This window comes from Perna viridis, chromosome 2 (assembly GCF_037379345.1).
Source record: "Perna viridis isolate PV_CMFRI_1.1 ecotype Kerala chromosome 2, ASM3737934v1, whole genome shotgun sequence".
Classification (NCBI taxonomy): domain Eukaryota; kingdom Metazoa; phylum Mollusca; class Bivalvia; order Mytilida; family Mytilidae; genus Perna; species Perna viridis.
The window spans coordinates 17,590,435-17,604,576 of record NC_142446.1 but is presented as its reverse complement, the minus strand read 5'-3'; the positions used below and the strand labels follow the sequence as shown (position 1 = coordinate 17,604,576).

At 32.4% G+C, this 14,142-nt stretch overlaps 1 protein-coding gene across 23 annotated transcripts in view; it reads left to right on the top strand.

The window, feature by feature from the left end:
- The window catches only part of LOC148623874 (muscle-specific protein 300 kDa-like), a 183,505-nt gene that overhangs the window by 63,631 nt on the left and 105,732 nt on the right, over positions 1-14,142 (top strand). For 14 of the 23 annotated variants that reach the window (XM_088566144.1, XM_088566139.1, XM_088566134.1 and 11 more), the window contains 19 exons: positions 48-200; positions 424-588; positions 763-1,089; positions 1,228-1,380; positions 1,526-2,014; positions 2,201-2,263; positions 3,021-3,173; positions 3,315-3,479; positions 4,191-4,517; positions 4,883-5,035; positions 5,223-5,249; positions 6,191-6,355; positions 6,890-6,916; positions 7,444-7,470; positions 8,826-8,990; positions 9,590-10,066; positions 10,663-10,989; positions 11,243-11,395; positions 11,701-11,865. In XM_088566144.1, the coding sequence (XP_088422270.1) occupies positions 48-200; positions 424-588; positions 763-1,089; positions 1,228-1,380; positions 1,526-2,014; positions 2,201-2,263; positions 3,021-3,173; positions 3,315-3,479; positions 4,191-4,517; positions 4,883-5,035; positions 5,223-5,249; positions 6,191-6,355; positions 6,890-6,916; positions 7,444-7,470; positions 8,826-8,990; positions 9,590-10,066; positions 10,663-10,989; positions 11,243-11,395; positions 11,701-11,865 (3,681 nt within the window). The remainder of the gene's footprint in view (positions 1-47; positions 201-423; positions 589-762; positions 1,090-1,227; positions 1,381-1,525; positions 2,015-2,200; positions 2,264-3,020; positions 3,174-3,314; positions 3,480-4,190; positions 4,518-4,882; positions 5,036-5,222; positions 5,250-6,190; positions 6,356-6,889; positions 6,917-7,443; positions 7,471-8,825; positions 8,991-9,589; positions 10,067-10,662; positions 10,990-11,242; positions 11,396-11,700; positions 11,866-14,142) is intronic. The other 9 variants (XM_088566150.1, XM_088566137.1, XM_088566155.1 and 6 more) reach the window with 7 other exon arrangements.

The window sequence follows — 14,142 nt, the reverse complement described above, 5'->3', positions numbered from 1 at the left end:
GAGGAGTTAACTGTATCACAGTTAAGATGATGAGTTTGATATTTCAGAAACAAAGAGAAGAAATTTTGTCACACCAACCAGAGATAGACAGATTTACCGATGATGCTCAGAACCTGATGCATACAAGCTCTGATGCCAGACTCAGTACCCAAGTGTCACAGCTGACTAACAGATACAGAGGATTGCTCTCACAAGTCAAGGTTAGTCAATGACTCCTAACATAAATCACTGGATTAAACTTCATTGTCAAATTGTATCATTTAATGGAAAATAAACAGCAGTTGTTTTTTGTTTTTTTTTGTATAATTTTAAAAGAAGAATAAAAGTCTAGTGGCTATTTACTACTAAAGCCTTATTTTAGATTAGGCTTTAACTAAAGAGACTTCTGATGTACTTGATATATGTGTCCTTTCTTTTTACCAGGATTTGATCAGCAAGTGGGAGAAGTATGCCCAAGATCACCAGAGTTATGAAAACCGACTTTCTGACTTTAACAGTTGGATTAAACAAGCTGAAGCTAAGTTAGATATCTGTCAACAGTCTGCTGCAGACCAAGAAACAATGGAAGAAAGAAGAACCATGATTCAGGTAAACATTTATCCATGATAATTATAGCAAGATAGTCAATGTGATAGTTGAATTGCATTTTTAAATGATAAAAAAATGATATACTTAAGTTTTCATGCTCTTTTGTATGTAGGATTAAAAAATGCCAATGCTTAAACAAACTGATATAATTCTTTCATTGCTGTCTATGAATAGATGCTGATGGCTGAAAAAGATCATGGTTTGCAGAGACTAAATGCTACTATTGAAGCTGGTGAGAAACTGTATCCTGATACTGCAGCTGGGGGACGTGAGAAGGTCAGACAAGAACTACGCACTGCCAAAGATGACTGGGACAGACTGTTTGCTGGTCTCTCTGATACTCAGAGAAAGGTTGACTCTTTCTTAATGCAGTGGTCATCGTATGCTGATGGTCAGGATCAATTATTGAAATGGATGGTTGATACTGAGGCTGCTCTAAGAGCTGATGTTGACCTGAAAAATACACTACAGGAGAAACGTCTACAGCTTCAGAATCTCAGGGTAAGTAAATTAATCCTTGATGAAATTTTCAAAGAATTTAAAACTTGATTTGAGATGGTTTATAGTCTTGATATTTTAATATACCTATTTATTACTGAACTTATCATAAATTATGTAAATTTTACTTTTTTTTTTTAGCCTGTTTTATCAGATATTACCTCCCACCAGAGACTTGTAGATTCAGTAATAGAAAAGGCCCAGGGTGTTCTACACAGTACATCAAACCCAGATGTAACAGCTTTCATTACTGACATCAATTCTAGATATGAAGACCTGTGCCAAAATGCTAAGGTTTGTATATTATCTGTCTCTAATTCTCAAATAAACCCAAAAGTTGATATAAAGAAATGAATAAAATGGTGTTCATATGTTTTGATAGTATGAAGAGAATATTATATGATTTCAATTTTCTACTTTGTGAAAACTTTATTTTCAGGCCACAATACAACAATGTGAACGTAATGTACATGACCATCAACAGTACCATGATGCACTTCAGGCAGCCATAGATTGGATGACCTTGATGAAGGACAGAGTAGGGATGTGTGCAGATATATCTGGAGATAGACATACTCTACAGAACAAATATGACAGAGTCCAGGAACTCATGGCTCAGATTCCAGACAATGTAAATAAAATAACTGTTGTTGAAGAGAAAGGTGCAAAGGCTATGGAGACCACAGCTCTCAAAGGCCGTCAAAGCATTCAGCAGGAATTAGATATGCTGAAAATGGACTGGGAGAATTACACAACTCAAGTGAGATCACTCCATGACAACCTGGACAGAGCTATTGAGCACTGGGTCAAGTATGAGGAACAATATGAAAAGATATCTCATTGGGTCAAGGACTTGGAGAAAAAGGTCAAGGACTTTCCTCTCAAATCAACTATTGAAGAAAAACAGCACCAGCTTGCTAGATACCAGGTTTGTATTTATCTATCTATTATTTAAAGTTCCTGTAAATATTTTTAAAAATACTTAACAGTATGATTAAGATATCTGTCTTGATGTTTTTTTGTTGTTATGGTTTCATGTATTTGAATGCAAAATGTAATTTTTTTTTAAAAATAAATATCATGCTTTGTACATATTCATTTGCAATTATTCCAGGTTTATCTAGAAGAATGTGTCGAATTTCATCATGAGTTGGTACATTTTTCGGAATTAGAATCAGTAAGATTCTGTGTTTTGGTGAAGGCATCATGCCACACTGCAAATTTCATTTTGAGGTTATGAATTATTTCAAGCCTGAACACTTGCAGCTTGTTTTTGTCATTGTTTTAAAGTGTAGATTCTTCATGTTATTGGAGTATCAAAAAGATATTTATATCATGCCATACAAGTACACTTGCTTGAAGATCATTTCTGAAATACACTTTCAATGTGGTAGTCAGCACTAGTATTTTTTTTGTGTAACATTTTGATTTTATTGTATGAAAGGACAACGATTGCCTATATGTTGTAATTTCTCTCTTTCTGCTTATTGCTAATGGACCATTATTTGCCTAAATGAGGTAGCTACAGTGTTTTTTATATTTGTTTCCTACCATGAAAAAAATGTTTCACCAAAGAGTTCAACACAATTTTTTTTTCTATTAAATGTTTTAATGCCAATGAAGAGAAGAATTTGACAGTAAAGGTGTAGAATTCCATTTATTGATGTATCATTATAATGTTGAGTTCTTCATCTTGACATGACTGTTGCACGTATCATCTGAGGCATTTCATTCACTATTTAGTGGTTGAATATGCTATGTTTTACCAAGTTACCACCCTGTTTCAAGAATTGCCTCTTTTTAATATTTTTTAATTGAAGCTTGTACAAAAAATGTTTTGATTACTCTTGCCAGGTGTTATCAATGTTAACATTTTCTGTTAGGTAAAAAATGTTGTACATTTAAAACTGATTATTTGTGGATTTTATTTGAAGGAGCTAATGCAGGACTTAAGAAGTCATCAACGTGAAATTGACCAGTTCTCAGATGATGGACAAACTTTACAGCAATTAACTGGAGAAAGCAGAGTTGCCACATCTATTTCACAGCTAGTGTCCAGATACCAGACACTTCAACAGACTGTCAAGGTAGGAATAAAAATATATACATAGTTATGTTATTGATAAGTAGAAATGAGAGAAGAAAAAGCTCATATTTGATATATCATTGAGTAGAAATGAAGTTGGTTGTTTGTAAATAGGTTCAAATATTTATCTTGTTGACTTTAGGAGAATCTGAAGAAATGTGAACAGAATGTTACTGACCACAAGCTGTACAGAGATCGCCATGCTGATTGTAGTCAATGGTTAACTAAGGCCAAGAAGAAGTTTGGACAAAGTGCAGATACGTCTGGCAATAGGAATGACTTAGAAGACAGACTAGAGAAAATACAGGTAGACAATGCTCACTTGGGCAAAAAAAAAAATATGGGATATGAAAAATATGTCTTTCTTTTCAGACCATTAGACATAAAAGTTCAGTGGCTATTAATTGATGAAGAATAAATAACATAAATAAAAGATACAAATTCAAAATCTCTTTTTAGCTCTATTGTGCTGCCCTAGCAAACCTTCGGCTTACATTAATCTCTAATCTCAATTAAAACTTAACTTATATTCTAGAAAGGTACAGATGATCTGTCATTTTTTTTTGTGTCATCAGTTTTACATGTAGTGATGGTTAATGTTTGTATACCTGTTTTTCTTTGGATCAGCTCATTTGGGAGATTCTCCCCTGTTGTCACTGTCTCATGTGGGAGATTATTATGTAAAAGCTTTTTTTTTTTTTTTTTTTTTTTTCTCTCCCCAGTAATTCAATTATTTAGTATTTTTCACAGAAAGTTTAGTAATTTTTACTAAAAATCTCCCACAAATCTTTACATTGCTAAGAGGGAGATTCTAAATTTTTCATTGATTTTGTAAGAGTAGGAGGGTTAACTACTATTATGTTTGTATTTTGTGACAATGTGTGGTAGAAACTGTCATCAATGAAGTTTCACTAGAATTATAATAATAAACCTAAAAGTTATTGTGCATATTGTAATTTGTGACAACTAGATTAGCTTTATACACTTAACAATATATTTGACCATTTAAATTTTGTAGGAACTTTCAGCTGAAAGAGATGCTGGATTTAGTAAGTTGAACAATGTTGTTGAATCTGGAGAGAGACTTTATCCTAATACCGCTGCTGAGGGAAGAGAGGTTGTCCGACAAGAGTTACGTCAACTCAAACTGGGATGGGAAAGTCTATTTGATGACCTGTCGGCAGCCCAACGTAAATTGGAGGTAGCTCTAGTCCAATGGACCTCATTTGATGACAGTTATGGTCAGGTCGAGCACTGGCTTAGAGATATGGAATCCCAATTAGAGGGGCCATTACCTCTCAGGTCAACCCTGGAGGAGAAAAAGACACAGTTGCAGAACTATAAGGTCAGAAATGATCAGTTTTTAGTTGTTATCTTACGTTGTTAACTCTCATTTTTACTCGACTGTTCATGTTTTGAAGTGATTAAAGTGCATGTTGTTGTTAAGAATGATATTTTATTTTTTAGTTGATTCATGAAGGTCTTTGACTGAATGCCACACCATTGTTGTTTGGTTGATTCATGAATGTCTATTTTATTAAGAGTTAGTGGTACATCAAATGTATTTTTTTCAATGTCTCACTATGTCCAATGATTAGATATATTACTTTTGATGGTAGATTTTTGTCATTGTATTTGAATAGCTTTTCTTTTTAAAGTATTAAATGCATGATTTAATGTTGTCTGTGTCATATATGTTGTTGATTATAGGTTCTCCACCAAGATGTCTTGTCTTATCAGAGAGTAATAGACAGTGTTAATGATAAAGCTCAGTCCCTTGTACAGAGTAGTAGTGATCCACATCTTACACAGTTTGTAGCTCATGCTCGTACTCGTTACCAGAAACTTTGTGCCTCTGCAAAGGTGAGTCCAATGATGTTATTGATAGCTTTGGTTCCCTACAAGGATCTACTACAAAAAGTTGTAGATGAATTGTGTAATATGAACATCCAGTTGGTTTTTTCCCATACAAGAAAATTTCTGCCTACGTTTAAATTTTTTTTTGAAAACAACAGATCTAAATCTCATGGCCATCAAACTTTTTTCATAGATCAAGGATTTTCCAAAAGTAATTGAAGTGAGTATTGGATGGCTGGTAGATAATTACTATCATTTAATAACAATTACTGATGGAATGATTTCTATACAGACAGGCTTAGTTCAGTATTATGTATCGCATTTTTGATAGTAGAATGTATCTGGTTATGGTTTTCTTGCATGATGATTATGCTTAAAAAGGGTAATGAATGGCAATATTAAGTTTCTTTATATTTCAATCCTTTGTTTCTGAAGATGTGATACATGTATTTCAGTTAAATGTATGGCTTAATGATTTATGCATCTATTTTGAATACATTGCACGTTTAGTAACATTCCCCAAAGCGTTAAATATAAGACATGGTTTTAGCACAATAAACAAGGTAGCTTCCATTGTAATGCAATCATGTGAATTGTTTTGATTATTACAAAACAATGTATAAATTTTATGATATGATTACTGTAAAAATAGAATATAATATGGTAAAGAATTAAGGTACCAAAAGTAGTGTAGTGACATGGTGGAAAAGGATTAACACTCTTTTTGATATACCATAACTATTTTATATTTTAAATTATTTCCAATTTTGAATGAAATAAAAGTGGCTATGTAGTACTGTATCAAGGACTAGTATCTCATGAAATGGTATGTTTGAAAGGAATAAGTTATCTCAGTGTTCTGATTAAAGTGAAAGTGAAGGTATACTTTCCAATACGAAACAATAAAGGAACAATGATATAAGAAATAAGGGGTATAGAAACACCAAACAACATACAGAAATAAGGGACATAGAAACACCAAACAACATACAGAAATAAGGGACATAGAAACACCAAAAAACGTGGACATAGAAAACTAAAAGTGAAAAAGAGCATGATTCAGATTCATTTGTAATTACACCATTCCTAAAAATTAGTTTTGCTATGACATTGTGATAATGTACAGGCTTTTGTATATTATAATAATGTTGTCTGTCTTAGGAGCGAGTCCAGCAGTATGAGGTATTTGTTGCTGACCATCAGCAGTATAATGATGCTTACAATACTTGTATAGAATGGCTAAATGGAATACGAGAGAAACTGTCCATGTGTTCTGATGTGTCGGGTGATAGACACACCATCCAAAACAGACTGGACAAAATACAGGTAGGTTTTAATGATGTTACAGTTATACTCTGTAAAGTACATACATAGATTCCTTGTATATTATCATCTTGGAAGTATCTTTCAGCCATTTGAATTGATATGTATTCCAGTACTGTCTAATTTAGATATTCTATTTAAATTCTTGTCCCATCTTATAGGAATGTAGGAAATTCTGTACACATAGGTAGACTCTATCATCATATCAGGGATGCTTTTTAGCGAAATTCCACTATTTGAAATCCGGATTTTACCGTTACCATTCTGTTTTTACTGTTTATTTATTTTCAATTTTTTCAATTTCTGTTTTGTTTTATGACCTCGTAAAATCATCCCTGTCATATCAATGCTTAAATCTTTCTTTCATTTAATGTGTACCATTTTTTTCATTGTTAACACTTTTTAATGTGAAAACTTAAATGACAGGATTTTGTCCCCTGTCCTACCATCATATACTTGTTTTATAAGCACAAACCTCAGCTTTATGGCACACATTCTATACATAGCTTTTATTGTATTACAAATATTTGCTTACAGACATATTACACTGGACTTATTAAATGTGTAAGTTTCTAGGGTGAAGAGTGGTTGTGTACTAAGCACATGAATATTCATTAATATATTTATAAAGTAATGAGTATCTAAATAAACTAAAATCCATTACAAAACCTGTAATAAATTATCACAAAAAATATGTGTATTGGTTGGATGTGCATGTTTTATGTAAATATAGTGAAATACTAAATGTGAATGTATGTCTTGTTGACTAAGTTCTAACTTGTTTCTATGTTCTGTCTATATAACAGCGACGTTGTGTAAGTTATTTCCACTAGAATTTTCAATTTCAACTCTTCTTTTTGTAGTAATATCGTTAGTGCTTTCTTACTCTTAAGATTTATTCATTGGGTAGAAACCATGATTCTTTCGCTTATGATTGTTAGTTAGAAGGTTTTCCCCTTGTGTGTGTGGTACATAAAAGATACTTCCCCTTGTGTGTGTGGTACATAAAAGATACTTCCCCTTGTGTGTGTCCAGAGCATAAAACATTAATGTGTTAACCCTACTAAGTTATCTTGATTTCATTTACCCAGCTGGATACCCTCTATTGCCAACTATGGGTACGGTATTTTCCTGAATTTATTTATATACATGTTTGGTGTACATATTTGGGAGCACAACTAGAGTATTAGTTGAAACATGAATCATATAGGATTGGATTGGTCAGGTCACCAGATTATATGGATGTTTTTGACTACCTATCTTGAAGAAACATTGGTGGTATAACACTTTCATGGTCTAACCAAGATTAGAATAATAGTCTCTACTGTTTTATACTCTTGGGTCTAAAAATATTTAATTTTTTGTTTGTTTTAATCTGCCTATTCCTAGCATAATTTTAAATGAAGTTTTTGGGATTTTTATATCTTTCAATATGTGGATAGCCTTGCATGGTTTTTTTTTTTTTCTAAATATTTGATATTTATAAACTCCATCAATAGTGCATGAGCATGTTGCATGATTCTATATCTGATTACCATTAAATAATATACCACTTTAAGGACTATTTCATTTTACATTCAAATTTCATTTCTTATTTTAAAAAAACAATTTGGCAATTAATTTATTCAACATTGTCATAAGTTAAAATAATTTTTGCTCAAACTTTTTTCCATAAAGCCTTGCTTGGCCAAGGATACTCAATTCAAACAACTTTTTATGATTTAAGTGATATTATACATGTACATGTATTGCACATTTTTCACGGTAGAATAAAGACATTGATCAAATCACCTCAGTAAGTAGTTGCAGTGTGGCTCAGTAGAGTTTGTTGTTAATTGGTGGCAAGAAAACAGGGCCAATGACGCACAAGTTTAGAATTTAGATAATTAAATTTGTTTTTGTCTTAGGCGTAGGGTATCAGTCTAATTTGCTTCTTTGCCAAGGGGTAAGAATGATGAACTTGAGAGACTCTGATAGGTTTCTTTTTAAATCTCTTGTGAGAAGTTTAGATTTTAAGTTAGAGCTAGATTAGAGAAGTTGTGGTTTAGGGGTTTTATGAATTAAAATGCTAGTTTCCATTTACGAGACAGTGCTTTTTGAAGACTGAAATGCATTTCTTGAAATTACTACTCTGTAGCAAGTGAGTCAGCTTTTTTCTGTGTGGCTGCATGACTTAGCAAGCAATATTGTCAATCCAGATTTATTTTTAAAAATTGTAAAAAGGAAAGTTTTGTTTGTTTCACTGTATGAATATCTTGCTTATCACAGTATGCATCCTCGTTGTTACTTTAATTGTTCAAAAAGTCTAATTTCAGTGATTGAATATTCCATGCATGGCCAAAACACTTGCTTTTGTTCACATTTTATTGCTTATTCAAAATAAAATGAAACAGTTGTCACCCTCAAAGCTTTTATGTATTTTTTTAAACATGAAATAAACGATTTGTTATAATTACATTGATTATCATTGTAGGACATTGTGGCCACCAAAATGGAAGGTGAACCCAAAGTTAAGAATGTTATTGGTCTTGCTGAGAGAGTTTTACCCAGTACAGCCCCACAAGGGAAAGATATTATAATGAGGGAGACAGATGCTCTCAGAGATGATTGGGATGCCTTTGTTAATGCTTTACAAAAGGTAAGAAAAGACTATAAACTAAGCCTGGAATTCTGTTATATTCTCTGACATTAAAAACATGCAAAATTTAGGGTGTAGCAATACTCTGAAGTACTGAATTAGTAATTGTCAATGAACTGACTAACGTATTATGTATAGATGCATGTACAGTTATTTATTTCACTCTAAAAAATGCATTTTATGAATCTTATGGTATCAAAAGTAATAGTATTGAAAGGAATTCATGATACATATTGTATTGTAAATTCTTTGTATCATAAAACCCCTGTGCAATACAAGCTTGATTGATTCCACTCCTGGAAGTAATTGTAGAACTTTTTTTTTTGGCATGCAATTTTTCATGTAAAGGTTTTGCGTGTGGTAAGGAAGCACAATATTTGGTTTTGTAATTTGCTTTGCAGCATGTTCCATATTTATCTGTAGATTGTCTAAAAATTTATCATCATGTGGCACACAAAGTTTAGACTTTACTTTAAGAATTTGAAACACGCAAAAATTGAATTTTCTTCCAGGTGTTTTTAGAAATTCAGGTTGCAATATACACATCTGAAGTGAAATCTGCTGTTTGTTACTGAAAATTTATTTTATGATTTGTATAGACCAAGACTGACTTAGAAAACTGTATGGGACAATGGAAGGAGTTTGATTCCTGGCAAGAGAAAGTTTCTGCTTGGTTGAAAGAGTTGGAAGCCAAAGTGAGAGATACAGAACTAAAAGCTACTCTTAAAGAGAAACAAATACAGATAGACAGACTGAAAACTATTCACCGTGAGCTCCTTGACCACCAAGGGGACATTGATGCACTAAGTGATGCAGCTCAAGACCTTGTGAGAGTCAGTACTGATACTCGTGTAATAAGTCAAGCCTCACAACTCAGTACTAAGTACCAGACAGTATATGTTAATGTTAAAGAACTATGTCGTCGTTGGGAGCAGTATGTACTGGATCACCAGGCTTACAATGATTCATTTAATCAATGCAAGACATGGTTACAGGAAATGAGTAACAAACTACAGGCTCATACTGATATCAGTGGTGATAGGAAAGCTGTACAAGAAAGGTTATCTGAAGTACAGGTAGGTATAAAAGTGTTGCTTTACCTGTTAACCCTCCCAAGGCTGTTCAATCAAAACTATCTGAAATACAGGTAGATAGCGTTAACGGGTCTTCTAAACCTAGATTGTTTTTAAGGTCATCACAGTCAGCAACAAATCCATCAAACTCTGATGTTTACATGGGTACTTTCTTCTTAATAATAGTCTACATTTAAGCTCTGTCTCTTACAGAGTGAGTCTTGTTAAAACTTCTCACTTTGAAAGATTTCTCATGCAATATATAGCTGCCATTGAAAAATCATGCAAAATCTCCCATGTAAAGTAGTTGAAATGTGGGAGATCAGCACAAACCCATGATCCAATGTTAACAGACATGGTGTGCTAGTAATTACAACATGGATATGTAATAAATTCCAGTACAACTGCTATTTGAATTCCTTTTGGTTTTAATTTAAGTACTGTGATAAGTACACTTATGGTGTTGAGATGAAAACAACCATTTAAATGAAAATTGTATTTGTCTAATTTCATGTTATAATTCATAAGTTATAATACAAGTCACAAACTGAACCTTAAACATTTTTTTATGGATATTGCAAGCATACTTTGTATTACAGGAACTAATGTCTGACAAAGAGGAAGGTCTTCACATGCTTCAGATTGCTTTAGATAACCTCCAAATTGTACTACCCAATACTTCAGTTCCTGGACGTGACAATCTCCGTAGAGAGATGCAGGGATTGCAAGCAGAGTATGATACCTTGTCTTCTGACCTTAATGAACTGAAGACCAAACTAGATGGTACACTTGCACAATGGACCGTGTATGACGATAGTATTGAACAGCTTCATAGATGGCTTAATGACCTTGAACTTCAGTTGCAGACTGAATCTCAGTTGCAAAACACTCTTCAAGAAAAGAAACTGCAATATGAGAGAGTAAAGGTCAGAGTTCAAACATATTTTGCATAATTAAAAAAAAAGAAAAGAAAAAACATTAATTTTCTTTTGTTCAAGAAATCCTAGCTTTATTCAAATTGCCTTCTCCATTTTACTGTAATTTTTTTTCTTAACTGTTGACAATAACCAGTTAGTTTGAATTGAATTTCGCTAAATTTATGTTAGTAGTATAAGTCTTGTTCTAAGTAGAGAGTCATATGATTAGGTGTAATGATGTTAACTGTATTTTCTCTTTTAGGTTCTACAATTGAATATCAACAGCCAACAGAGTACAATTGATAATCTTAATGATAAAGCCGAAAACCTGAGACAGACCAGCAAAGATACAAACCTGGGGAACCAGATCAGACAACTGGTCTCTAAATATGAGAAGTTACTCAATAAGGTCAAGGTTAGTATAGAAATGATATATTATGAATGTAAAAGACAAGACACTTTTTTACCTAACCCTAAAAATTAACTTCAGTAGAAATGTAAATAAAATGAAGTTAATTTAGACCACATGTACTAGACATGGAAATTTGAATGAAAACCCCTGATAGCCTTCCCTTGTTTTAAGTATTTAAGTGAACACCACCTGTTAGTTTGAACTGTTCTATGTTAAATTATAATGGATCAATTTTTTAAAATGTATATAGGAGGTTTTTTATATTAATAACCAATTTTCCATAATTAACATCATTTTTATTTTTACAGGACCTCATGTCTCTAACAGAAAAGAATGTTAAAGATCATCAGATTTACAGAGACACTTTTATGGACTGTTCTGAGTGGCTTAGTTCTATGGTAGACCGTCTTAATCTGTGTAGTGATGTCAAAGGAGATAGAACTGCTGTAGAAGCCCAAACACAGAAACTACAGGTAACTATAGCCTAATGACATTAGTGGCAAAAACAGCCATATTACTGGTTCAGTTAATACAGGATTATAGTATCATATTTTCCTTAAGTACCACTGGTGATTGTTCTTAGTAGGGAGTGTAAGCATGTGGCCATTGAAAGAAATTGTTCTCATTTATTAGTGGTTTTAACAGAATAATAGTACAAAATGTATTGGACCAAAAATAAATAATTGTTTGTTTCCCCAAACTCAACCCTACTAAGTCAGGTGTGGGTTGGTAGATAGGTAAAATATTTTATTTTTTTGGAAATTGTTTTTTTTTTTTTTTTTTGCATTTGTAAATAGGAATTACAAACCAGCATTATAGACCAGTATTTCAAGTTTTATGGTGTATCAATTTATCATTTTCATCATGTCAGATTTACAGAATAAAACTTTATGTATATTTTGAGATCATTTATATTATTGGATTTCTCTTAGGTGGTATTTTGCCATTTTCCAATAATAATACAATCTCTGCACACAGGTTACACAATACAATGTGTTTTAAGGGCCTCCTTGTCCTCCGTTTGTTGCCCCAACAGCTGCACAGAAGCCAGAGAAAACTATACCCTTTAGTACTGAGTTGTATAGCTTGCTTTACACAAATATTCAGAAAAAAAAACAGATACTGAAGTAAAACAAGGTTTATAATTAACCTATCCACCATTATCATTCAACTCAGGATACCATGTTTATAATTAACCTATCCACCATTATCATTCAACTCAGGATACCATGTTTATAATTAACCTATCCACCATTATCATTCAACTCAGGATACCATGTTTATAATTAACCTATCCACCATTATCATTCAACTCAAGATACCATGTTTATAATTAACCTATCCACCATTATCATTCAACTCAAGATACCATGTTTATAATTAACCTATCCACCATTATCATTCAACTCAGGATACCATGTTTATAATTAACCTATCCACCATTATCATTCAACTCAAGATACCATGTTTATAATTAACCTATCCACCATTATCATTCAACTCAAGATACCATGTTTATAATTAACCTATCCACCATTATCATTCAACTCAGGATACCATGTTTATAATTAACCTATCCACCATTATCATTCAACTCAAGATACCATGTTTATAATTAACCTATCCACCATTATCATTCAACTCAGGATACCATGTTTATAATTAACCTATCCACCATTATCATTCAACTCAAGATACCATGTTTATAATTAACCTATCCACCATTATCATTCAACTCAGGATACCATGTTTATTACAAAAACCAAGGATTGTTGAAAATCGAGCAAATGTAAATAAAAAAAAAAGCAAGAAAATAACAGCAATTTTGAAAATGGCTGCTCCAATCAAATTTTCAAAATCATCGTTCAACTCAGGATAACATGTTTTCCTATATGTACCAAACTTAATTGAAGATCAAATAATTTTTCAAATACTACCCAAAAATGGCAGTTATATAGAAATGCTACCAAGTGATTGGTAAAGGGGATATCATGCACTAAAGGACGGTGAATGATAATTCATTCCACGGTTCATGGAAAATAAAAGCAAATAAAATCCCTTAGTTCGTGGGAATTTGAAAGTCACATGCCTGATTAAAAAATGTATCTGTAAAAAATGGACTATGATAAACCTAGTACAAATGACATAGCATGCCCTCAGAGCGATTTGAAACATGTTTTATCAGTATGTTGTAAAAAAAATTATCATGCTGATGGTATGGTCTGAAATGTACCTGTACCAACTTTTCTATGTACCCAAATACTGTTTTGCCAATTTCTTCATTATTACTTGATATTTCTAGTTGAAAGTTGGTACACATTTGCAAAATGACATGATGGATAGGCTTGAATTAATGACTTTGAAAATATTTGTCGAAAAAATAGATTTTATTCGATTTTCTGTTTTCAAAAGGTCTAAAATGTGTAAATTCCTGTACCCAAAATCAAAGTCTGGTATTTTTGTTATCTGTACTAATGTATTGCATATTTGACAATAAAACGTCATGATATAATTAAAATTTTCATTGACCATAGATTAAAATAGCATCAGACGCTGTTTATGAGATTTTGTTTTTCATATATTCTGGATAAGATCATATCCATTCTTTGCTGGCACGGGGATTGATGCTAGGTACGTTATTGAATTCAAACTCAATCACATCTTTTTTTTTTTTAAATCAAATCTTTCAAAACATTATCCATAGCCTTAAGGTGAAGTTTTAACCTCTTCAGTAATTTTAGAAAAACATA